We start from the raw sequence: 26186 nt of genomic DNA, 5'->3' as shown, positions 1-26186 counted from the left end.
ATCTATCCTGATTGAAACAAATACCTATCAAAATGCAAACTATGTTTTTCTCTTCTCTTGCAGTCCGTGTGCCACTAGAGTGATTCAGATTGAGCCTCAAGCATATGTGGAAAACAGGGATAATACTTGCTACAGTACACCCCCATACAGCAGTCAAAGTTTTGTACATGAAACTCAGATTACAATGCAGTCTACACTGCAGTTACACACAGAATACGATCCTCGTGCACAGGTGTACTACACCACAGCAGAGCCTTGCTCAGCAATATCTGTGCAGCCGGTGACAGTGACACAAGATAATATCAGCTGCCAGAGCCCAGAAAGCACAAACTCAACAAGAGATTTGCTTTCCCAATTCTCAGACTCCAGTATGCATTGCCTCGAGCCACCCTGTACTAAATGGACACTCTCATCTTTTTCAGAAAAGCATTATGCTCCATTCCTGCTAAAACCAAAAGCTAAGGTAATCAGAAAACTATTTACCTGTTTTTCAAAAATAGACTTCTGCCTTGCCCAGTAGGGAAATCATCCTGACAATAGTATTAAATATCAGCAAAAAATAGAATTATTTTGGAATTACAATTCTTAATATTTTTATACCTAATTTCACACTTTAAAAGTTTTATCTTGGTAGTGCTATAATGACATACTTTTCAAATGTAACTTCAAATTTACTTTTTAACTTCATCACCATATAAATTTCCTGCTCACTAAAACACTAATTAGTTTGGCCTTGTAGTGTGTGTGTGCATAAAGATATAAAAGCTTAAAAGTATAGTATTGGGGATTAATTTTGAACCTGGTTCTGTGTGCTATTATGAGTTATTAATTTCTTTAAGAACATAAAACCAAAGGTGTTTCCATTTTCTGTTGCAGATTGTGGTTATTTTTCTTTTTCTGGGTTTACTTGGGCTCAGCCTTTATGGAACTACCCAGGCTAGAGATGGACTGAATCTCACAGATATTGTACCACGAGAAACCCAGGATTATGATTTTATTGCAGCACAGTTCAAGTATTTCTCATTTTACAATATTTATATAGTAACACAGAAAGCAGACTATCCCAGTCCCCATGTCCAGCACTTACTTTATGAACTTCACAAAAGTTTCAGTAATGTGACATACATTTTGTTGGAAGAGGATAAGCAGCTTCCCAAAATGTGGTTGCACTACTTTCGAGACTGGCTGCAAGGTAAGAGAGAATTGCATGAACTTTTCTTTTTAATTATACAGTAGAAAACAATTATTCACTGTAGTAATGACCTTCTCTTCCAATACAGTCACATGCTTTAAAGTATGTCCAGGTTCTGCTCTGAACTCAGACATCGATTCACTGTTTCTCTAACAGTTCACTTAAATTCTTTGTGGCTAAATTTACTCCCCAATAAAGCAGTTTTGAAGCTTTAAAAGATTATATCCATGAGAGTTCATCTCATGTCATTAATTTCTAAGTGGCTAATGAGGAGTTCTGCTTTATAATTAATGGCCAAACATGGCCCAGTTTCTTGGGAAGATAAATGTTTGCTGAGTGTTTTGAGAATAGTAAATGAAAAGTCCTGGTCTAGCAATGTATTTTGGCACAGGCTTAACTTTCAGCATGAGTGATCCTGTTAGCTTCAGCTGGGATTGCTGACATGAAGAAAGTTCAGTGGGGCTTTGCGATGGACTAAATATGCACTCAGACAGCAAGTTGGCAGGCAAGGATTTTATTATAAACAAACTCGTTCTTTTTATCCCCTTTTCCTCTGTCCACACGCCTGTATTTCATCTCTAAATTGATTTCTTGCTTTTGTTCATGTGCCTTATCTCACCTCCTGATAGGTAGTTGGCATCTCTTCTCATGTTCAAACACATCCTTCTATCTGCAGCTGTTTTTCTTCTTTTTCTCACTCCCTCCTTGATGTTTACTCTTTTGCAAGGTTACAGCTGTAGCTGATCAAGGTCAAAACTGCCCACGGCCCAGCCATCTGATACAGGGCTTAGGCATTTTATTGGATTAGGAGATTACTAAACATTCTAGACTTCCAATCAAGTATCCTCACTTTTTCTATGGTGCTACCTTTTCTGTGCTGAACTGTAACTGGGAGGGGGGTGTTATAGGTAGTATGATGATAATTATATTAAAATGGGCTTATTAAAGGCATGATATTATATTTGTGTTGAGGCAAATAATTCTTTTGTATTTAAAATATATAGTAATGTTACATCTCAGAAAATGTAACAGTTCTCTCTTGTGAGCAAACACATCCTGCCTGGAAATACTTCTGTCCTACCTCTGTCTCTGTGTTGGAAGAATCTTCAGGAAGCTTTTGCAAACAAAAATAAAGTGTGCTGACCTACTGAGACTGTAAATTTTAAACTTAACTGTTTACAGATGGCCAACGCAGCCAATAATTCTTAGAAAACATGCACATAACTGCCAGTATTTGGAGTGCCTTCAGCTTAATGCATCTCTTTTTTCAGAGGTTCACTTGTACTTTGCTTCCTAGTATCAAATCATGTTAACATTTTCTATTATCTGAAAATGCAACAGAAGACAGTTAACATTAATCATTCATTTAAACTGGAAATGTTAACATTACTTTTGTAAGTGACTGAATGTAAATATGGTAGCTTAAGTGTAGCACTTGTATGGGCACGAACCCAGCTTGCACACGTTTGTGCTATAACTGAATTAAGTCTATTACAAAGAACACCAGCTTAAATACAATGTTCAAACTGTACCACGTGATCTACAGCCAATCACACCAAGGCACTCCACTGCACGTCTGATAGTCCTAGAGAACTACAAGTCCCAGAATGCCTTTCAGTATATTTCCTGTAATATGAATCCCACATCTCCCCTCTCTTTATTATAACAAGTTACAGAACATTACAATTTTGTAGAATAGTATATTTTTAAACCTTTTAAACCCTTTTTAACAATCTCTATTATAACACAGTAATTTAACCCACTGCTTTACTTTTGTAGATCCAGGTCTTTCAACAAGTAGGCTCACTTAAGACTTCTCTTCTAGGGTTTTTGGAGTTAATTTAATAGGAACTTTAACTTTTTTTTTTTAAGGGTATGTATGTAATTGGTAGAAGCATCAACTTTATTTTTCTGAGGGATTTTGTGCAACCAGGAGAAATTCAACTTTATTTCAAGGAAAGGGGTTTTGGAGAATAAGTGTTGTGTTATCTACTTTTCTCTGCTAGGACAAGGTGGCTGAGGTAGTGTTTGTTATGCAAGTGTAATTTGCTCAAGGCACATGAAGCACGAAGTATTTCTAAGTCTACATACATACATGTCCACACAGCTTCTCTCATTTATACAGTTTTCACATTCATACATAAGTGGCCACTTCAGTCATTCTTCACTCATGCATATTTAGAATTTTTATTATGCTTTTACATTTCAACTACACATTTTAGATTTATAAGTGATTATTGGTTGTATGCTTCTTAGTCTGTCATTTCTGGTAGTCATGTCCAGCAATTGTACTTGTTTTGAAAAGGAATTAATATGAGGAATATGAGGTCTAACAAACCTAAATGATGTCTTACCTGATGTCTTCCCCCCCTTTTTTTGTTTTGAAACACGTTTGGTGTGCAGCGTGCTCTCTTGACAATAGCCTGTTTTATGAGTGAGTCTTGTTTAGAAAATCAAAAGCTAATGAATTCAAAGATACATAAACAAGTTACCATTACAATCTGCTAACACAGCTTGAAATCCAGTGTCCTTTGTAAGACATCAGTCTACGCTGTCTTTAGACAATCCTTCCTAGGCTTGTAAGCTGTATTTGGAGAGGCTGAATAAGGAATTTTAGGAGGTGTCAGGTGTTGCTGGTCATGATAGAGTCAAACCACATGGGAAGTGCTGACATTCTCTCTTCCATGCTGGCCTGGGGGTCTGGAATGCAGTCTTCAGGGTTTTGTTCATTTATCTCTTGTAGTTGTTCTTTACCTTTAAAAACAATCTTAGCAAACGTTAATAACAGTTCAGTCAGTTTTTGATGGAAAATGGACAGGAACAGGTGTGAGTCTGCAGTTTTTCTGTAGTTATGTCCAGGATTGGTCAAAGTTGGTTAATACTTTGAAGCAATAGCGGCAAGTCATTTTGTGTTATAGTGTCTTTTACTTCAAAGTTGAAGGTTTAGGGATGGTCTTTGTGCAATCTTCTCTATTGTAGACAGTTTCATGGTTGAGTGTATGAGATTTCTTTTAGAGTGTTTTGCAGCCTCGTTTCTCAAATTATATTGGTTAGAACAATTATAGTTAGCTTTAACTCAGTCTCTTAGGCAACTATTTTTGTATTTTTGTTGATCTTATGCACACCTTTTTGGGATAACAATATTTGAATGTATTAATTAACAAGGTATGGAGATGCTTAAGAACTTTTTAAACACGTTATCAGAACAAAATTATTTTAACAACCGATGTAGATGCATTTAAGAACTTTCAACAACCCAAAGTTATAGGAACTGGTGAGAAAACAGGGAAATAAAAAAAACTTTTAAGTTTCAGTTTTCTGGGGCAATGAAAGTTTTATAGTTCAGCAACTGCAGTCTTGGCAGCTTTGCCACGCTGTTGAACACTGCAGCCCCGGCTTGGCTGTACGACCCCCCTGCCGCAGGCGGCGGGGGCCGTCTCTGTCCCGGCGCGATGCTGGTTCCGTGCGGTGCCCCGCTTGGGGGCCACACTCGCTCTTCTCTTTGCTCGCGGCCGGCTTGCGCAGGGCCCTGTTAAGCGTTTGTAGTCTGCGCTGCTTCGGCCCGGTGCGCCCTGGTCTCATTGCGGCCCCGGACCCAGCGCGGCCCCGGTTCTCTCTCGACACGGTCAGCCACTGCCTCGGCCCCGGACAGCACTCGCCTGGCCATGTCCCTGCGCTTGCTCTGCCGCCGCCGCTGCTGGCGGCTGCGCCCCCAGCCCCCCGCAAATCAGGCTCAGGTCTGCGAGTCCTTACACCCTGCCCAAGTCGGCGGGGCCCACGCTGCGTGGCGGCGCTGGCGTTGCCGCACCGCTCCCGCAGTGCGGGGGGGCCGGGCCTTGCCTCTGCTGTCGCGGCTGAGCGGGCAGGTCTGGGTCGGGCCAGGCCCAGCCCCTCTCCCTTGTTTCAGTTGGAGCCACCGCCCCATCGCCCCGCTCCAGCCCCGGGGCTGCGTCAGGCTCCCGCCCTGCCTCCGCTCTTGCTGAAGTCGTTGCTGCTGTTGGCAACCACCGGTCCGGGCTCCGTGTCTTCTTGTGAGCGCAGGGGGAGGACGAGCCAGCTCCCGTATCCGCCATCTTGGTCTCCATGGCAACAGTCACCGTGCCAACACACTCGGTCCCCAGTAGGGGCATATAAGAAAATGGCCGCGGGACCAGAAGAGATGAGCTTTTCCCGGCCGTGCGGCCAGGGCAAAATGGCTGCGCCCACGCAACCACGTGGTCTTCACGTGGCTGCAATTCCACAGCAGCTCCACGGTAAGACTTATCCTGCATGCATTCCTCATCTCGTGGCGGGAATCTAATAACTGTCTCTCCGCAACATCCTTGCGGCCCAAACCATGCACTCGCACTCTGGAGCCCACGCGCCCGCGAAAACCTGGCACAGAACTACCGCTTGTAATATCTCCCTCTTGCTCCCAGCCGCGGGGATATAGTGCCGATCCCAACCATATATTTTCTCCTTCCCATATTTTTTCCTCCCGTATTCCTGGCAGTTCCCCCCCACCTCTGTGTCTTTGCCCAGTGTCTAAGGGGTTTGTGGGGGGGCAGGAGGGTCAGTTTCCGCAGATGAATTTGAATTTCTTTGTGTAGTCTTTAAAGCATCCACAGTTTTTGTCCATGTGGCTAAATTTCTAAAGGCTTCCATGTCTCCCAAAGTTGCTTTTTCTCTCTTCATTTTCTTAACTTTTTACCAAACAGTCACATTAAGAGTCCTTGCTGGCGGGAATCTCGGTATTGCTATGGTAATACGTATTAATAACGCCAGCAGTTTTTTCCCTGTTATATAATTTTTCTGCATTTTTAAAATTTGATGAATGACTTCAGCTTTTTCCTCCATTTTCTGTGAAAACCTCCCTTTGGGAACACCTCCCTGCCACCCTGAAAGATTACTTTTGGTCGCTGAAGCTGAGTTTTCTTCCTTTTTTCCTTTTTAGTCATTTTTCCTATCTTTCCAAAGGTAACTGCTTCTGTGGAGAGCTTTCTCTTTTTCCTTTGAATGCTTTTGGGATGGATGCTACTGGCAAGACGTCCCAAGACCTTTTTGGTCTCTGGTTTCCGACGCTTGTTCAAGTCCCTGTTCGGGTGCCATTTGTGGCACCTGTCTTGCATGAACTCAATTACTCACATGTAGGTGCAGTAACTGAATTAAGTTTATTACAAAGAACACCAGCTTAAATACAATGTTCAAACTGTACCACGTGATCTACAGCCAATCACACCTAGGCACTCCACTGCACGTCTGATAGAGTCCTAGAGAACTACAAGTCCCAGAATGCCTTTCAGCATATTTCCTGTAATATGAATCCCACACTTAAGTTCCCTAATGACTCTTAATTACGCTTGTTTTTGCAAAGGGCAATCTTGTCCACTGTTCACATGACTTAATACGAATTCCTTCCTCACTCCCATTATATCATCGAACATACTTTTGGAGGATTTTACATTCATTGCCTTAGCTTATATAATTTCTTTGCAGAGTCAACAATTTACTTTCATCTTTCTGCCCAGAAACATTTCATTAATTACATCTATCTTTAAAACAGATTAAAAGGCTTTAAAAATCATTGGTGTGAACAATTTATAATAAAAATATTGTTGTTCTGCTATTAATTTCAAAGTGTTATAAGGAATTTTTATTAGTGAAATTTTTAAATCCTTTAGAAAGTAAGCACAACTGATAGAGGTTTCTTGGTTTTCTTTCTGCAGACTTCCAGTTTCATCGGTGTACAAGGCCAGTAATAAAATGACCCAATGTGTAAAGTGGTTAAGCCAGTTGAGAAATAAAGATATAAAAAGAGAGCTGAATTTGAGTGATGGTCAAACCTGAAAGAACTGTAGCATACATTGGAGGGGAAAAAAGAAGTGAAAGAGATAAGTTTTCACATACTGTAGTAATGTAAAATGTAACTTGCAACCACAAATTGGTAATTCTGCGTGCAAATGCCTATATTTGGTATTGTGTCTGCTTAGCTCTGTGTCAGGAGTTTGATATTAGTCTGAAAGTTCTGCCTCCAAATATTGTCTAGCATAGCAACTTGTCTGCTCCTCTTAAGTTGTCCTTTGAAGGTCTCTTCTTTTATCCTGAATTCTTCAACAGCCTCCTCTTAATTCCCAAAGTGATCTTTTACATGACTATTATGATAGCACAAATGCTTTCACTTAACCACTTTCTAAGAGATTGAAACAGAGTTAGAGCTGTATTCAGGAAGGATGGATTTGTTTATAAGCACTGCACAGAATCCCAGAGTAGCTGAGATTGGAAGGGACCTCTGGAAGTCATCTGGTCCAACCCATGCTCAACCTCAAGTCAGTTTCCCAGGACTATATTCAAGTGGCTTTTGAATATCTCCAAGGAGGGAGACTCCACAACCAGTGCTCATTTACCCTCACATTGAAAAAGGGTTTCCTTATGTTCAGATGGCACTCCTGTGTTTCACTTTGTGCCCATTGCCTCTGGTCCTGTCACTGGGCACCACTGAAAAGAGCCTGGCTCTGTGTTTTTTGCACTCCCACTTCAGGTATTTAAATATATTGATGAGATATCCCCCAAACCTTCTCTTCTCCAGGCTAAACAGTCCCAGCTTTCTTAGCCTTTCCTCATATGTGAGGTGCTCCAGTCCCTTAAACACCTTTGTGGTCCTGTGCTGGATTCTCTCCAAGTAGCTCCATATCTCTCTTGTACTGGGGGCCCAGAACTGTACAAGGCATTCCAGGTATGGCCTCACCAGGCAGAAAAGGACCTGGGAGTTTGGACTGACAGGAAGCTGAACGTGAGCCAGCAGTGTGCCCAGGTGGCCAAAAAGGCCAATGGCATCCTGGCCTGTATCAGGAACAGTGTGGCCAGCAGATCTGGGGAAGTGATTCTTCCCCTGTACTCAGCGCTGGTGAGGCCACACCTGGAGTACTGTGTCCACTTCTGGGCTCCTCAGTTCAGGAAGGATGTCAAGGTGCTGGAGCAGGTCCAGAGAAGAGCAACGAGGCTGGTGAAGGGACTCGAGCACAAGTCCTATGAGGAGAGGCTGAGGGAGCTGGGGTTGTTTAGCCTGGAGAAGAGAAGGCTCAGGGGAGACCTCATCACTCTACAACTACCTGAAAGGAGGTTGTAGCCAGGTGGGGGTTGGTCTCTTCTCCCAGGCAGCTATCAGTAAGACAAGAGGGCATGGTCTTAAGCTCTGCTAGGGGAGGTTTAGGTTAGATATTAGGAAGAAATTCTTTACAGAGAGGGTAATCAGGCATTGGAATGGGTTGCCCAGGGAAGTGGTGGATTCTCCATCCCTGGAGGTTTTTAAGATGAGACTGGATGTGGCACTTAGTGCCATGGTCTAGTAACCATGGTGGTAGTGGATCAAGGGTTGAACTTGATGATCTCAGAGGTCTTTTCCAATCCGGCTGATTCTATGATTCTGTGATTCTATGAGTAGAGGGGAAGGATCACCTCCCTCAACCTACTGGCAATACTTTGTCTAATACAGCCCAGGATACCATTAGCCATCTTTGCAGCAAGGGCACACTGCTGGCTCATGTTCAACTTGGTGTCCACCTTTTCTGCAAAGATGCTTTCCAGCTGGGCAGCCCCCAGAATGTACTGGTGCCTGGGGTTGTTCCTTCCCAGGGGCAGAACTTTGCACTTCTCCTTGTTGAACTGCATGAGGTTCCTGTCAGCCCATTTCTGCAGCTTGTCAAGGTCCCTCTGGATGGCAGCACAACACTGGTGTATCAGCCACTCCTCCTAGTTTTATGTCATCAGCAAACTTGTTGAGGGTACACTCTGCCTCATCATCCAGATCATTCATTAAGATGTTAAACTGGACTGGACTCAATAATGACTCTGGGGGTACACTGCTAGTTACTGGCCTCCAACTAGACTTCATACCACTAATCACCACCATCTGGGCCCAGCCATTTGGCTAGTTTCCAACCCACTTTACTGTCTACTCATCCAGCCCATACTTCAACAGCTTCTCTATGACGATCTTAAGGGAGACAGAGTCAAAAGTCTTTCTCAACTCAAGATAGACAATATCTTCCCTTGTCTACTAAGCCAGTCATTTCATTGTAGAAGGTTATCAGGTTGATCAACTGTGACTTTCCCTTGGTGAAGCCATGCTGACTGCTCCCGGTTACCTTCTTGTCCTTTATATGCCTGGAATGGTTTCCAGGATTAGCTGTTCTATCACCTTCCCAGGGATCAAGGTGAGGCTGACTGGCCTGTAGTTCCCTGGGTCTTCCTTCTGGCCTTTCTTGAAGATAGAAGTGACGTTTCCTTTCCTCCAGTCCTCAGATACTCCTCCCAATCTCCATGATCATTCAGTCATTATAAGAGAGGGTGGCCTCACACTCCCTAAATAATATTTTCCCCACTCCTAGGGTAGCAACAAACAGCATTTTCTTAAAGGGGACTTTGAAGTCCCTTGAACGATGACAGAATATCTACTGTTAAATCATCATCCTCTTTCTGGGCAGGATCTGAAGGGCTGCATATAGCAAGTTTGGCAGGCTTATTTTATCGCTTTGTTCTCAGCTTGTCAAGTGGGTATGATTTTGTAGGATGACCTGGGAGGCAGTTTTCTAGGGGAGAAGGGAAGAATTTATAAATGGGAATGAATACTCAGGCCCTGAGGTGGTGTCAGTAAAGTTGTGTAGAAAACAACACTACAACACTCTTATCTCCTTACAGCTGTGGCTAGCCTATCTTATCTGTAATGATGATGTTCATTACAGCTCCCCAGTGCAGCTGTGAGGTGGGTTGGTGATTTCCACCACCACCCCATCCCCAGCCTTTTCCTTCCCTTCTTTGAACGTGAAGTTTGTGATCTGTTCTCACAGAACCTCCTTGTACTGGATTGTGGCTTTCTGTTCTAAATCTGACCCAGATTTGTGCTGTGAGGTATTCCTTCCCCTTTAAAGAGTGGCAAAGAGGAAAATAACAGTTGAGAGTGAGTAGCTGTTGGCTGCGATCTTTACATGTGCTGGTAGCAGATCCTATGACTTGTATTGGGTACACAATTTTAACAGATAGAACAAATTGAGTACTCATACTGTGCTCAAAAAGCAGCTGTTTGCTTGAAGATGAAAGTTTGAGTGTGGTGGGCTTTTTTCCCTTGTAGTAGAATTTCTGGTTGTATCATAGAAATTATTGTCTTGGTCCTCTGCAGTAGCCCCAGACAGTTAATGGGTGGGCTGTGTCCCGTTCTGTGGTTGAATGTGCTTTTGGTGAGGGAGGAGGGATTATGGAGACTGTATTTCTCTTCTGGTTAGTGGACTAAATCTCTGCCTGATTTTAACTCCACGGTAGCCAGTGAGGTTAAATCAGGGCTGAACTCAGCCCCTTCTGTTTTCACACCATGTCAGGGTGATATTTCAGCTTTGTTTTGAGGAGGGTGTAAATGAAAGAGTAATTATTGTGGTTTAACCCCAACTGGAAAATAAGCACCACACAACCACTCATTCACACCCTCCCCCCTTGGTGGGATGGGGGAGAGAATCAGATGAGTAAAACTGAGAAAACTCGTGGGTTGAGATCAAGACAGTTTAATAATTGAGTTTCGATCAGTCCATGGCAGATGGTAGGACTGTGTTTCCACTGCTGAGACAGTTGATTACAGGTACACTGGACACCCCTCCAAGTGAAAGCAAACTGTGGCCTGCACTCTGCCACCAAAAGGCTTGAGAAAAACGCATTAGAGATATCCATTGTGGCACCACTTGGCTGCCTTTGACTCCAGCTCATATTGAAGTTCCAACACATCTGGTACGGCAGCACTCAGAGGCGGCGTGACTTCATTCAGGTCACGATAGTCCACTGTCAGTCTCCATTCTCCGTTAGACTTTCACACTGGCCATATGGGGCTGTGTGCTGGTTTAAAAGTTAACCATCAGGGGAAATGAACTCAACTCAAAAGAGAGATTATAAGTCAGAATAACAATTTATTAAAATAATACAATAAGTACAATTATACAGACAGACAAGTGGTTTTAACCCACAAAACCCAAATGTATAACCCAGCACCCTGGGGCATGAACAAAAGTGGTGTTCCTTGGCCCCCCCCGAGTCCAAAGTAAAGGGAGAGGGGAAAAACCTGCTGGTGGGAGAGCTGCTGCAGTCTGGTCAGAAAGTGGTGATTGCAGTCCAGTCGAGGGTGGTGGTCTCAGTCTGGTTGAGAGCGGTGAGCTGCAGTCTTCCTCTGGATCCCACGAGTGGTGCCAAGGTTCCGAAACTCCCAGTTTATATATTCTCCTGTTCAGGCGGGAGTGCTCAGTCCCTCCCTCAGAGAGGGGAATTCCATAAAAGGGTATCAGAGCGGGGAATTCCATAAAAGGGTATGAGGACAGGAACATCTTCCCACCTCGCAGGCCTCTACTGACAACAGTTTTTTGGGAAATGGCATGGAAGGCTATAGAATACACAGTTTTGGGTTACACCCATCCAGTGATGAATTGGTCCCAGCCGTTCTAACCAGGACAGGCTGTTAAAGGGTGAGCGAGTCCTGCTGATCACTCCTTGGCTCTTGAGTTGACAAATCAGCTTATGGATGAGAATCAGGGAGTGTCACCGGTGCACCGTTGTGGTAGCAATTGGCACCTGTTCCTCTTCGACCCTCAGCAACCCCACAAATAGAAGGATCCTCCAAGAGACCAGGCAAGGTAGACAGCTGTTTAATTTTTTCCATCTCCAAGGCAGCTATACAGAAAGCCCACTGGTAGCCTTTGAGGTCCTTGAAATACCCTCTCCTGAGATAGTCTATGCCAGGAATGCACAGAGCCTCTGGTCCAGTCACAATGGGGTGCTTTTACCACTCATTTCCAGTCAGATTTACTTCAGCCTCCAATAGAGTCAGCTCTTGGGATCCCCTGTCACTCCAGAAATACAAATGGGTTCTGCCCCGTATAGCTTGATGGTGTTAGGGTACGCTGTGCACCAATATCTACTAGAGCCTTGTACTCCTGTGGATCTGATGTGCCAGGCCATCAGATTCACCCCATGCAGTAAATCCAGTTGTCCCTCTCCTCCACCTGGCTTGAGGCAGGGCCCCTCTAGTCCTGGTCATAGGATTCTCCATTTACTTCTTGTAGAAATGGATTAGAATTCCTTTCCATAGGATCAGTCCTTCCACTCTGCCTGGGGAACTGTCCAATGGAGACTTGAGCAGCAACTTTCCTGGAAGAACCCTCATTTGTGGTTGTTTTTCCTTGCAATTCACATACTCGTGCATCTAGGATTGAGGTAGGTTTTCCATCCCACTTCCTCATGTCCTCTCCATGGTCCTGCAGGTAAAAACCACAGGGTACCCTAAGGGGCATACCCAGTATATCCTCCCTCTTATGCAAAAGGACACTTTTAATAGCTGAGATACGTGTCTGTACAGGTGGGGAGTAGACTCCTGGGACAGTTTCTTCACAGCTGAGACAATGGAGGAAGAGTGATTTTCTTTGTATTCCCGAAGTTGGTGAGCCACTTCATCCACTGTCGGTGCCTCTTCATCTCTCCAGGTCATTACTGCCAGTGGGTTGGCACACGACAATGGTGTGTTCTGTACAAATTTCTGTCACATGGGTTGTGTGCATTGGACTTTGTCTGGATCTGTGGATGACTGCGCATTGTTTGGGTCAAAATAAATCATCTCTAGCATGACTAATTCCTCCAGATCCTGGATACCTTTCTCTACTCCTGTCCATTTGCCTGGGCAACATATATCTTCCTTGAAGGGATACTTTTCCTTCACACTTGACAGGAGTCACCTCCAGAGACCGAGGACTTGTGTCCCTTTTCCAATCACCTTCCATAGAAAGTGATCCCAACTGCTTGGTTTCCTTACCCTCTAATTCCAAACTGCTAGCCCCGTTGTCCCCACATTGGAGCAGCCAGGTGATAATGTGCTCAGCTGGACAACATCTGAAATCTTTTTGCATATCCTGCAGCTCAATCAGGAATAGGGATTGAGTGGTTACCTCTTGTTCTGCCTCTTCCTCCTGTTCTTGTGATGGCTCTGCTTTGTCCTCTTTTACTAAATGAGATGTCTCTCTTGTCCATTTCTTCTTGTGTACAGGGGCAAGTGATACCAACGCAGGTTGGTTCTCTGGTTCAGCTGCATCATCCATCACTAGGGTCTGAGTAGCTGTAAGTGGTTGTCGCAGGGTTCCGAGTAGCTGCAATGCCTGTCACAGGGATTGGCATAGCCACAGATAGTTGCTTAACCCTAAACAAGATCTGAAGCACATTCAGCATTCCTAGCAATAGGACCAGAACCAGAAATAGGCTAGTTTCCACAACCTAGAAATATTAAAAATTTTCAAAATTCTCAGATGGTTCTGTAATTAGCCTGGAGGAGAAGGAGAAGATGTAAGAAAATGTCTCCCCCATAGGTCAGTTCTCCGAGGAGAAAAGGCAAAAGGGTAATTATTAACAGTTTGCAATAGATGACTCCTGAAGTACAGAGGTGATGGCAATGCTGAGTGAACATACCAGCAATTCTATCATATCACAAGCCAGTATTACAAAGTACAACAAAACAAGAAACTTAGCCCAGACCCCAGAGATGACAAATACCAAAACAGGAAACACATGCTCCAAGTAAGTAGGTACATAATATAACTGAGAACAAGCACAACAACTCTTTGAGAAAATAAATCAACATTGTGACCAATGACTATTAAACCAATACAATGAATGCTTATAACAAATTTGTTTTAACATGCTCTGGTCAAATCCGTCATTATCTCAACCCTTCATTAGGCACCAAAAAGGACTGTCAACTCCAGTCGGCAACTAAGTACCATACATAAGATCGCTCACTCCCTCCCACCTCCCCGGGGAGGAGAATTGAAAAAAGTTAAAATTCATGGGCTGAGATAAGAAGAACAGATTAATAATTGAAAATAGGTAAAATCTAATAATAATAGTAATGAATGTAATGAAAAGGAGAAAGGGAGAGGAATAAAACCCAAGGAAAACAAGTGATGCACAATAAAGTTGTTCACCACCCACTGACTGATGCCCAGCCTGTCCCCGAGCAGCAAACCCACCTTCTGGGTAACTCCCCTCAGTTTATATACTGAGAATGACATTCTGTGGTATGGAATATCCCTTTGGCCAGTTTGGGTCAGCTGTCCCAGTTATGGTCCCTCCCAGCTTCTTGTGCACCTCCCACTGACAGAGCATGAGACACTGAAAAATCCTTGATTTAGAGTAAGCACTGCTGAGCAACATCCAAAACATCAGTGTGTTATCAACATTATTCTTATACTGAATCCAAAGCACAGCACTGTACCAGCTACTAGGAAGAAAATAGTTAATTTTCCAGCTTAAACCAGAACACTGCTTCAGCTATAAATAGTTATACTTTATATTAAAAAAAATAATTATTATTGTTTCTTCCTACTGAAATTTGTTTCAAATATTGATTTCTTATTTTCTTGTTCTATCTTCCTCACACCTTCCTGAACTCTTTAGGACTTCAGCATGCATTTGACAGTGACTGGGAAGCTGGGAAAATCACTTATAACAATTATAAAAATGGATCTGACGATGCTGTTCTGGCTTACAAACTCTTGGTGCAAACAGGCAACCGAGCAAAGCCCATTGACATCAACCAGGTACTGTATCAGAGTCCATGGTGGTGTATACAGGAATGCACAATCCTGTCAGGAGTTGGGGGAGATGCAAGGAAAATGCCATAGCTCCTTTTTTCATCTAGATGAATTGAAATTTCTGAATTGTACTTAATTGTGTAGCCTCACTGACTTTGCTTGAGCTACATGTCAGCTGCAGAGTCTGGCCTGTGTTGAGAAGTATTTAAAATCGATACCAGGAATGCCTGTCCTTGGTGATTATTGGCTGGCATGCTTTAAATGCTGTTCCTATCTCATACACACACACACATATGCAGTTTCCTCTGCGTTTGGTGTGGAAAATGCTACTCTGCATCCTTAGGTAGGTGGAGACTGGTCCTATGCCAGACATACAGCCAATGTTAGCCTTGTTGCTCCAAGTGGCATTGTTCTTGATTTGAATCAGATTTGTTTATAGGGATGACCTTTGCTCAGCCTTTTGCTGTGGCTTTGAATCTAGAACTTGCAATTATTTGGTTAGTTCCTACCAATTTATTCAAAACACACATTTTAAAGAAAGATGTTTACAAATGATAGGGAATGGAAGGGGACTGAGATAACCCTATGCTGTACTATATTACTGTATTGTCATTACTAAATATAGATATACTGTAGTAGAACTGATAAAATACATCTGAACTTCTTTCACAAGGTTATCACAACATATGACTGCTTTTGCTGCTTTTTAGTATTGCATAGGTAGGTGAAATATGCTGGGTTTGACTCCTTATGCCGAAATTTTATTTTAATCCTCTTAAGAAAAAATTGTGCAGGAACCTAGCTTCTCCTCTCCTAGAATCATCGACTCTCTGTGCTTTCAGACAGAAAATAGTCTCTCTAGTGAGTTTTTCAGCAGATCTGCTTATTTTCATTTTTTGCTGACGTTAAAGGTGACAGATTTACGGATTACACTGTTCAGTTACTATGGTGTGTAAAACACATTGCTATATGGCAGCATGCAGCATGCTGTCAGGTTTGAATGATGCTTCAGCTATGAATTTAGCAAAGATGGGGAGCCAAAGGGAAAACCTTTAATGAGATTCTGTTTAGCAGTGTGTACCACACACACTGTGAAACACACATGATTAGACTACAGCTGTTGATACAATTTCCTGTGCCTGGGAGGGAGAAAAGTGTGGTGCACCCACAAGGGCTGAGTATTGTACTATACAATTCCAAAGACAGCTTGAAGACATACAGTTGTTGCATATCCTGTGGATTAATTGAATCCAGATCCTTGGAATCTAGTTGTGAGGTGTGTGTGGGGGGGAGGTTGACTTTTTTTTTAACTGCTGTCACTGCTGTTCTTCATTTCATTAAAAGGACCTGAAACTGGAGCCAAGCCAGAATTTTAAATAAACAAAGCAAACAAAGAAACCCCACAGTAATACTTTGAATCCACAGAGTCCTCTGTCAGAGCTCTAGCTGTGCAGTATTTGGCTGAAGAACCCTAGAAGCATACCACTGCTTTTTACCCCACGGATACATTTGCCAACAGTGACCCAAATAACACATTGCACTTGTCTGGGTTTTTTGGCACTGGACATTTTCTGAAATGCATAGATCATGGGAGACAAGTGTTAGAAAAGTTTATACAGATGTTGTTTTATTTTTATAGCTTTCTATTTACTGTGTGGTATTTTCTTCAATGTTAACAACAGAGGTTAACTGCACACAGGCATGTATAGGGACTCTTGCCAAGTTTTTTTCCCCTTGCTTTAAAATACATTTTTCCAGTTCTGTTGGTTTTCACCCTCAGTTACAGACAGCTTTTTGGAATTCAGATTTAATTGGTTCAATTTGTTCTAGAATTATCTGCTGATTTAGCGGGTATTATAAAAATTCTATAAATATTATTTTATAAATAACTGCTTTCCACTGTTGCTGTAGTTATTTAGATTTTTCTTCATTCTCAAACAATAGTTTTCTGGTAAGTCACTTCAAGTGAAAGTTAATGCTGTTTGTCTTTTTCTTTATCCCCTCCTATATGTGTGTGTCACATCTCTAGGCTTTTTGTCATAAGCTTTGCAGCAAGAGCCCTGAAAGCAAAACTCATTCTGAATGGCTTCTAATCTTTCCATTTTGCAGTTGACTAAACAACGCTTGGTGGATGCAAATGGAATCATTAACCCAAATGCTTTTTACATCTATCTGACAGCCTGGGTTAGCAATGACCCTGTGGCCTATGCTGCCTCACAAGCCAACATCCGGCCTCCCCACCCAGAATGGGTGCATGACAAAGCAGACTATATGCCAGAAACAAGGCTGAGAAGTAAGTAACATTTCATCCTAATGTCTTGTAGTTTATATAGGTGGTCTCAGTCCTTCCTTCAAGACCTAGTAACTCTATAGTTGGGTGATGCTGTATAGGACTCAGAAGCATAAACAGAACAATATATTGGATTACTCTGTAGCCTCAGGAGACAAATGCGGTTGTGGAATCTAGTGTAATGTGGCACAACTGAAGGGTTTTATCGTGTTGAAAAATGAGTTTTATAACAGTTCCTAGCAAAGCTCTAAAAACTTATAATAAGCATTGCTTTTTAATGTTACCTGATAGTTCTGTATGCGAGAGAAACCTGGAGATTGCATGAAATTCCTGAATTTCATCAAAGAGATTACATCATATTTATCCTTATTTTTTAATAGGGAGGAAATTTCATCAAGATAGCTCATATGTATAAGATACCAACACCAGTATGGTACAAGAGCTATTTTGGGGAGAAGTCTGTGTGAGTGGGTGGTCTCCTTTTGTCCCTCCCACTCTATGCTGTTCACTGTTTTGCATCCTGAGCAGTAATGCTGGTTTGCCTTGCTGTGCTTCAGCAATTTTTTGGAAGGATTGCTAGTTGGACACCAGTGGGGAATGGGAAAGGACATGTGGGGGAGGACTGGTGCTCTTGAAAATGTGATTGGGTAACAAGCTAAATGTGCTTTAATATATCCAAACCCTAGGGCAGGTATTCAGTAAAAAGCTGGTGAAGATTACATACATATATTGAAATCTGTAGTTGTTTAATTATATAGAATTGTTTGGGGACTTGATAAAGGCTGTGTTCATCATAAATATAGTAATTTCTGGTATTTAGAGTTTTTAAAGTGTCAGTTGTTCCAAAGATGCAAAATTTTAATTCAACACCTTTAAGCATTCTGCTATAGAGAGCGTCTTGTTAACGATGCTGTCTGTGTATCTCCTTCCCAAACATGTTAAAACATTGCTATCCTTTTCCTAGTTCCAGCAGCTGAGCCCATAGAATATGCTCAGTTTCCTTTCTACCTCAATGGATTGCGTGAAACTTCTGACTTTGTGGAAGCTATCAAGAAAGTGAGAGCTATCTGTAATAACTATGCTGGCCTGGGGATTGCCAGCTACCCAAATGGCTATCCATTTCTATTTTGGGAGCAGTATATTGGACTTCGTCACTGGCTCCTCTTATCCATTACTGTGGTTTTGGCTTGCACATTTCTGGTGTGTGCCCTCTTCCTCCTGAACCCTTGGACATCTGGCATCATTGTAAGTTTATTATAAGGGTCTTTGTTGAAGTCAAATTCCTTTCAGCATAGCTCTTGCTATAATCAGGAAGGTTTTGTTTATGTCTGGGCCTCTAATGGAGTATGTATATTGCATCATTCATTATATATTTATTCAACTTGAGGGGGTAGAGTTCATGCTAAAGATACAAACCTTCAAAACCTTTGTCCACCTTAATAACCTTTGTCCTTTGTCCACCTTTTTGCAGCTTTAAAGGTTTTGTTATTAGGATACATGAATTTTTACCCTTGTTCAGATGCCCATTAACATGAGAAATAAGACACAGAGGAAAATTAGGAATGTTAATAAAGTTATTTCTATTTAGTTTTTCCTTCCTCTTTTTTATCAGAAAATGTTATTTTTCAAGGCAGTTGCTTGTGACTAACTTGCCTGTAAATTTGCCCACTGCTTTCCAAATGCAGTCTTTCTGGAAAGACTGAAATGGTTAGGTTGTACAGTACACACTGAGAAAAGAGTGTGACTGGGCTATTGAGGAAAAAGAGTTATAAAATTATAAGTTGAAGAGAATACTCCTCCATGCTTTCTGCAAGGTACTGTAAACCTCATAGTAAACATTCAAGTTAATTTGGATTATGATGTTCCTATGTTTAAATTCCATAAACTGTTGTATGGTTAATGTGTTGTCTCAGTTTGAAGAGACTGGAATGCTTGCTAAAGAGGATGAGTTATGAGATAGACCAAACTTCACTCTCTCAGCAATTGTAAATTCAAAATTAAGGGGCTTTAATTGAGGAAATGTGGAAAAACAGAGGAAATAACAACCCTTTATCAAAAGATATATATATGTTAACAAAACAGTAACAGAGCACAAACAAAAAAAAACCCCAGACAGTAGTCCTGTACCCAAAAGTCTGAATGAATACTTCTCTGTCCTTTAGCGCAGTCCTAATCGTGACCTGCAGGGGGCGCTGATGAGTCACTGAAGGTGCAGAGCCTGCAGTTCTCTGTTGTGGTCAGCAGGGGGTGCTGTTGGCCTCTGACGGTCACCACGCGGGGAGAGGGGTCTGGGGGTTGCTCTCGGGTCGGGGGGGGAAGCTGAGAAGAAGATGGGGGGACCCTTCCCTTAATGGGAGGAAAAAGGGAAGGGAGGCAGTTCACTCCCACGGGACTCACTGTTGTCTCAGGTGACAGTGTCTCAAAACTCCTCCCTTCTCTCCCATGGGCACGCAACTCTCCGATGAAACACAGCAGATCCGGGCTGTGAGCCGAGCCGAGCTGACTAGGCTGAGAAGCCAAAAAAGCCAGATCTCCAGTCCTTCTCCCCAAATGCCTGCAACCAGACCCCTGTCTCTGTCCGAGAGCCAGAGAGCTCCCCGTCCCCAGCTGTCCTCCGTCCAGGCGGCCAGCTCCCCCAAACCCCAGAACTTCTCCCTTCTCCCCCCAACCCCTGAATGGGCCATGAGCTAGGAATTGACTTTTGCTGGCCAGGCCTTTTGTAAAGCTAGTTTACTCCCCTTCCCCCCACTTACTCCGTTTTTCTCAGAGTGGAGCAGGGGGAAGAAAAATTCCAGTCTTGGATTTTATAACCTATAACGTGTATGGTTTTATAAATGTTGTGTGGTTTAGAAAAGTGTAAAACAATTACTAGTTTTTGTATTATACATTTATATGGCAAGTATGTTAAAAGGTAAACGTTTAGTCTAGAATATTTTTCATAGCACTGAATCAAGCAATTTATGTTACCTTTTTGATTCATTAGCTTATAAAATAATTTATTATAGTGCATACTTTTATCCCTTGGAAAGGTGGTTTATTTTCAGAGTCTGCCATTGCTTTTATAAGTTTGTCTCTTTTTCCTGCTTGGCTTTAGAAACTTTGAAGTCAATTTCATGGATTTCCTCCCCTCCCTTATTATTTTTTACAAGGTAGATGAAAGAAAAATAAAAGCTTTCCCTTAGGTTTAACTGTTTGCATTGTCCATATCAATCCCTTCAAGTATCTTTAAAGCTCAAAGGCTCTCTGTAACCTGAGACTCATCAGCTAATTATGACATTCACCTTCTTCTGGCCTTTAAACCTATTCTGGAGTTATCCTCACTTACATTTGGAGTACTACAAAAAGAATTCCAATGCAGTTATTTGAAAGTTAGTTTTTCTAGAAGGATTTTCAGAGAAAGAGGTGAAAAAGAGAAAATTTATGTTCCAGTGAGTATCCATGAGAAGGAAGAAAAAAATTACTTTTCAAATCACATTGATAAATTGTTACCAATAGAAAAGTGATGCTTGATCTCTTAATTGGATCTTTGGATAATAATTTAAACTGACTCTTTAGAGGGTCATTGCTATTGAGCACAATGAAACAAGGAAAAATGGCTTGTCTTTGGGGATAAGAGAAGGACTGATCTGAGTGATATATTTTGTAGTCCCCATGTTGTTTTGTAATATCCTTCTTCTTCATTTGTCTAGAGTATGAGAAGTTACTAATGACTGTTTGAAATCATTTAGGTGGTGGTGCTGGCTCTGATGACTGTGGAGCTGTTTGGCATGATGGGTCTAATTGGAATAAAGCTGAGTGCAGTGCCTGTGGTTATCCTGGTTGCTTCTGTTGGCATTGGTGTGGAATTCACTGTTCATATTGCTTTGGTATGTAAAACTAGAAAGCATTTTCAAAGTATTTTAAAATAAAATGGTAACTTATGATTCCAAATCCTTACTTAAACTCCTAAGTCACTGACATGATTTTCAGAAGAGTATCAGTCATAAACCTTGCATAAAGTTTTGTGTGCCATTTGGATTGTCCTGGTAGAGTACATCTTATCTGAAGAAATTGTTCCTAACTGCTGAGTCAGTCTCCTAGAAGATAAGACGGAACGCATAACAGTATTTTAATATTAACAATGCTTTTTGAAGACTGTGATTAAGATCATGGGTAAATGTGGTTTCTGGTTGTGTGAGACATACAAATACATAGTGAGCAAGTTAGAGCTGGCTTCCCACCAAGTCTGCAAAACTTAGCGAAAGCCCTTCCCCTCCCTCCCCCTTTAGGCAAAGGGAAAAAAAACTATAGAAACTGAGAGAAATCAAAACCAACGGAATTATACCAAAATATATGTGTATTTTTACATATATTACAGTTATATACAGTAAGGATATTATGTACAACTCCCAAGAAGGGGAAGAGGGGAAGGGAAAATGGGAAAAAGGGACAAAAAGGGACAAAAAAGAAGAAAACAAAACAAATATGCACAATCGAAAAACCTGGTAACCAGCAAAATAAAGAACTAGCAAAATCTCACCACTTCCCTTGAGAAAAGCAGGACAGCCAGACCCGGCCCAGCACTCTCCCCTCACGCATGGCAGACAACAGCAGTTGCTGCAGGCCTCAGCTCCAGATAAGCAAGACGCACGTAGGGACCTACTGTTCCCAAACTTCGCCAGAAGAGAAGAGAGCGAGGTCTCTTATCTCCGCCTTATTTATATGTTGTGTTACGCTAAAGGATGATATGGAATACTTCCTTAGATTTCTGACCCCGTTGCTAAGGAAGGCCTAAAAAATCCAAAAGCCAACCCACTACACATAGACAAAGCAGTGCTCTTAATATTCATTATTTTAGGCTTCACTCTCTCATTCATCATCTGCAGCCTCACTGTTGTTGACACTGTCCTATGTAGTTTTTTTATTCCCTCTTGTGTGTAGATTCTGTATCTTGTGGTAAAGAAACCTTCAAAGGGAGATATTCAAAATGATATCATGTCATTTAATCTCTCTGGAACACTAAAATTTGAATGATTTCAATTCTTCATGGGAAAAATCACCTTCTTTTCAAAACCCATATCTATTAATATTGGGCTCAAATGTGCAATCTGTAGGGAAAGAGTTGTCCGATGTAATAAAGAGAAGCAGAGAGGAAAAATGTTTGAATGTTTTATATAAACATTTTCAAGAGTTTCAAAGTTAGGTGTTCAAATCTAGAGTGCACTTAATCATCCAACTTAGTCAACCTGATGTACAGAAATGCAGAGAAATGACAGTTTTTTTGCAAGGGAGCAGTTGTGGATGCTCGTTATGCAAAACTCACCCTGCTTTATTTGGTGACCAAGACTGGATGGAGTAAAGGGCTCTTTTTCTGTCTGGCTCTGTGGCCTCCTTTTACTAAACTAGGTAAAAGTTCAGGGTATCTAGGCTTGCAGCCTAAGGCTTCAGCAAATTTAGTTACTAATGCTAAGCAAGTTATGCTAAAAAAAACCTTTAAAGATCATCAAGTCCAAACCCCCTGCAATGGACAGATTATGTTGCTAAAAGCCCATTCCAACCTGACCTTGAAAACTTCCAATGATGGGGCATCCACAACTTCTCTGAGCAACCTTTTTCAGTGTCTCACCACCCTCATCGTAAAGCATTTTTCCTTATATACAATCCAGATCTACCCTCTTTCAATTTAAAATGGTTGCCCCTTGTCCTGTCACTGCAGACCTTGGTAAAATGTCTCTCTCCACCTTTCTTTTAAGCCCCCTTTATATATTGAAAGGCCACTATAAGGAGGCCCTGGAGCCTTCTATTTTCCATGCTGAACAATCCCAACTCTCTCAGCCTGTCTTCATTGGATAGGTGTTCTAACCCTCTGACCATGTTTGTGGTCCTCTTCTGGACCCACTTTAACAGGTCCATGACTTTCTTGTGCTGGGGACCTCAGAGCTGGATGCAGTACTCCAGATGGGGTCTCATGAGAACAGAGTAGAGGGGCAGAATCACCTCCCTCAACCTGCTGGCCATGCTGCTTTTGATGCAGCCCAGGATATGATTGGCTTTCTGGACTGCAAGTGCACATTGCCAGTTCATATCTAATTTTTCATCTACCACCATCCATAAGTCCTTCTCTACAGATCTGCTGTCAATCCATTCATCCATCAGTCTGTATCAATATTGGGGATTGCCCTGACCCAGGTGAAGAACCTTGCATTAATATTTAGAGGGTTTGCACAATTTCTTTTCAAGGTTTAAATGAGAACCACTCTAGATAACAAATGATAACTAAAACACAGTCCAGAATTGTATGAATATTCACACTCTTTTTCTCTCTTAATGGGAAAAACACCTCTGTCTGCTTGGGATCAGTCTGCAGACTGTGTCTCTCCTCCTCTCCTGAAGGGACGTATTTAGGTGAGCTTTGCGCTTCCAACTGCGTTTGAGCAGACCCGGGAATATTCATTTTTGTATACATATATATATAGTGCTAATAGATCTCTGTGACTATACTTTCTGTCGTGACGCATATTAACACTCTGTAGTTAGTGCATTTATTACTGGCAATCCTGAACCTGCTTTCCTGTTGCTTCAATAAACCATACTATGCGTGAACCTGGATTGTGCAGGTCTTTAATGAATGCTATCGGACCTATAGTACTGGATTGGTAAATTGCATTATCAGTGCATCTGTGCTCGTGCAAGTTCTTTCAAACTCAACTAGACTTACAGTGTGAAATTGGCTATAATGAGAAATTAAGCCCAGCCACACCCAGCCCCTCTGATCTCTGAGGACCAGCTGGAAAGCAAGGGGATTTATTTTCTTCCAAATTTCTATACCCTTAATGCAACACATAGAAATCACTACAATTGCATGATTGTATCTGCATAGTTGACCAGTATACAAAAAAAAGGATTCTACAAAGAACAAAATCCATAACCAATAAGTTATAATATATTCATGTTAGCATTTCTGTCATTGTTCTTTTCTGCCATGGGGTTTTCAAGGAAAAGTATACACCATAATCACATTTCAGCAGTGTTCTAAAACATAATGCTATCATTGTTGCGTATAAACTCTTTAAAAATATACTTCCGTCAAATGGCTAATTGACTTCTATGTACACTACAAAAATAAATTTTAACATAAATAAATTACATGGCATAATTTTATCTTTGTAACTGAAATGAAACAAACCCACTCCTACCAAACAGACAAGTGATGAGACCCAGTTTGAATATTTTTTCTTTTAACTCCTTATGCTAAAAGCTATGATGAGTCTTTAATGTGTTATATACTCTTTCTTATTTAACATTAGTAAGCACTCTATACAAATAAAAATGCATTAAAAAGGAAAAACATAGCGGCAATAGTGTTTCCAATAGAAATAAAGTCCCTGTATTTTGTTTGGTATAAACTGTCATGTCAAATACTGTAAGAAAACATTCTTATGATACAAAAATATAAATATCATTCACAATTAAAACGGTTTTAAAAATCCCCAAAGCAAACCAAAATAAATGTTGTCAGCCACAGAGTTCTCCCTTTGTCAATGTGACTATCAAAGCGTGAAGCAGCAGACAGGTCACCTGCACATAACATGCAGGACAAGGAATTGGGCAGGGACAGAAAAAAGATGGAGAAAGATGAAGAGAGAGAGAATGAGAACTTTTGTTCTAGTATTTTAAATTAAGGTTCTTCATTCTTATGCTTTGGTTTCAGACAGAACACACAGATTGTAGCATTTTTTCAGGCTCTTCACTTGCACCAATCCATCTTAGATTAAAAAAAAACAAAAAACCCCTAAATTAGTTTCACAAAGAGATCCCAATTTAGCTGTTTTAATTAAAAGTGCCAATGCAGTGTGGGAAAAACAATCAAATCAACAGAGAAAAAGTGTCATTCATTAGTTCTGGATCCAACAGAAAGTCATTTATATTTAATGAGGAAAAATATAAGGGTTATTTTTAATTCTTCCATTTGATTTTTCTCACTTACTTTAACTTCTTTCCTGCCATTAAAATAAGGCGACAGAGGATACTGCTTTGAATGCTATAAGGAGACAGCTGAACTGTGGCTTACCAAGAAAAAACTAGATTATTTAGCTTCTGATGCCACTCATAGTTAACAGTATCAATATCAAAATAAGGCATACTGTAATAGTTTTGAGTCTTAGGCCTTCCTTCCTGGCAACCAAGGAAGTATTCCACTCTATCCCTTTACGTAAACAGAGGTATAAATATGAGGGGAGGAGAGATCAAGGCTCTCTTCTCTTCCGGCGAGGTCTGGAGGCAACAGGTTCCCTGCGGCCGGCTCTGCTCGTGTGGGAGTGAGGCCTGGTCAGGCCTATTGTTTCTCTTTCCAATCCAGGAAGTGGTCTGGTGGCGTGACCTGATTCCATTTTCTCAAGGGAAGTACTGAGATTTCATTTTGCTAGTTCTTTATTTTGCTACTTCCCAGGTTTTGATTGTGCATATTTGTCTTGTTTTTTTTCTTTTTGTCCCTTTTCCCTTTTTCCCTTTCCCTTTTCGGGGAGGTGTTTGGGGTTCCTTTGTTTATATGTACATAGTATTCTCACTGTATATAACTGTGATATATGTCAAATATATATTTTTACTATAGCTCTGCTATTTGGGGGGTTGTTTTCCTCTCTGGGAAGGAAGGTTTTTTTTCACTGGGTCTTGGGGACTTGGCAGGAAGCCAGGTCCAAACTTACTCACATGCGCTCCTTGAATTTCTATAACCACCAGCACCTCTCAATATTCAGTACATTTTGAAGTGAAAAAAGAATGATTATAGTGTTTGCACGCGCTTGGCACCGTTTATGAAAAATGTCAAAACACTTTTGCAAACAGTAATTAAGCCTCACAACTCTCCTGGGAAGTAGATAAGTACAATTATGCCCATTTTCCTGACAGAGAAACTGAGGCACGGGGCAGTTGCATGACTTGACCAAAATCACATGTACCAAGTCATTAATTGAGTGGGAAACTGAACCACACTCCCAAACTCTGACTTCCTGTCCTCTATTTTATCTTGGCCCTTTGATGATGGTCGTCTATGGTACGTTAGTAAACACCAGTGCAGTTTTCACTAGTGCCTACTAACAGGGAAAGGCAGACTCACACCAACATCAGTGGGTTCATAAGC

General features: G+C 41.5%; 1 protein-coding gene and 1 long non-coding RNA gene across 2 annotated transcripts in view; one reads left to right on the top strand and one right to left on the bottom strand.

Annotated features, from left to right (window-relative positions):
• LOC113981420 (protein patched homolog 1) overlaps nt 1–26186 on the top strand; it is an 85955-nt gene that overhangs the window by 52517 nt on the left and 7252 nt on the right. The window contains exons 14-19 of the mRNA XM_027708796.1: nt 64–463; nt 877–1192; nt 14642–14784; nt 16888–17071; nt 18033–18313; nt 20797–20934. Of these exons, the coding sequence (XP_027564597.1) occupies nt 64–463; nt 877–1192; nt 14642–14784; nt 16888–17071; nt 18033–18313; nt 20797–20934 (1462 nt within the window). The remainder of the gene's footprint in view (nt 1–63; nt 464–876; nt 1193–14641; nt 14785–16887; nt 17072–18032; nt 18314–20796; nt 20935–26186) is intronic.
• Nucleotides 5391–25204, bottom strand: LOC113981421. Its single transcript, XR_003538408.1, has 3 exons — nt 25192–25204; nt 22563–22565; nt 5391–5501 (listed from the first exon to the last, which is right to left on the bottom strand). It is a non-coding gene; the product is annotated as an uncharacterized LOC113981421 (long non-coding RNA).

Source organism: Neopelma chrysocephalum, unplaced genomic scaffold (genome assembly GCF_003984885.1).
Source record: "Neopelma chrysocephalum unplaced genomic scaffold, ASM398488v2 Primary Assembly neopelma1_96537, whole genome shotgun sequence".
NCBI lineage: Eukaryota > Metazoa > Chordata > Aves > Passeriformes > Pipridae > Neopelma > Neopelma chrysocephalum.
Note: the sequence above shows the minus strand (reverse complement) of the source record. Positions and strands in the feature narration are given on the sequence as shown.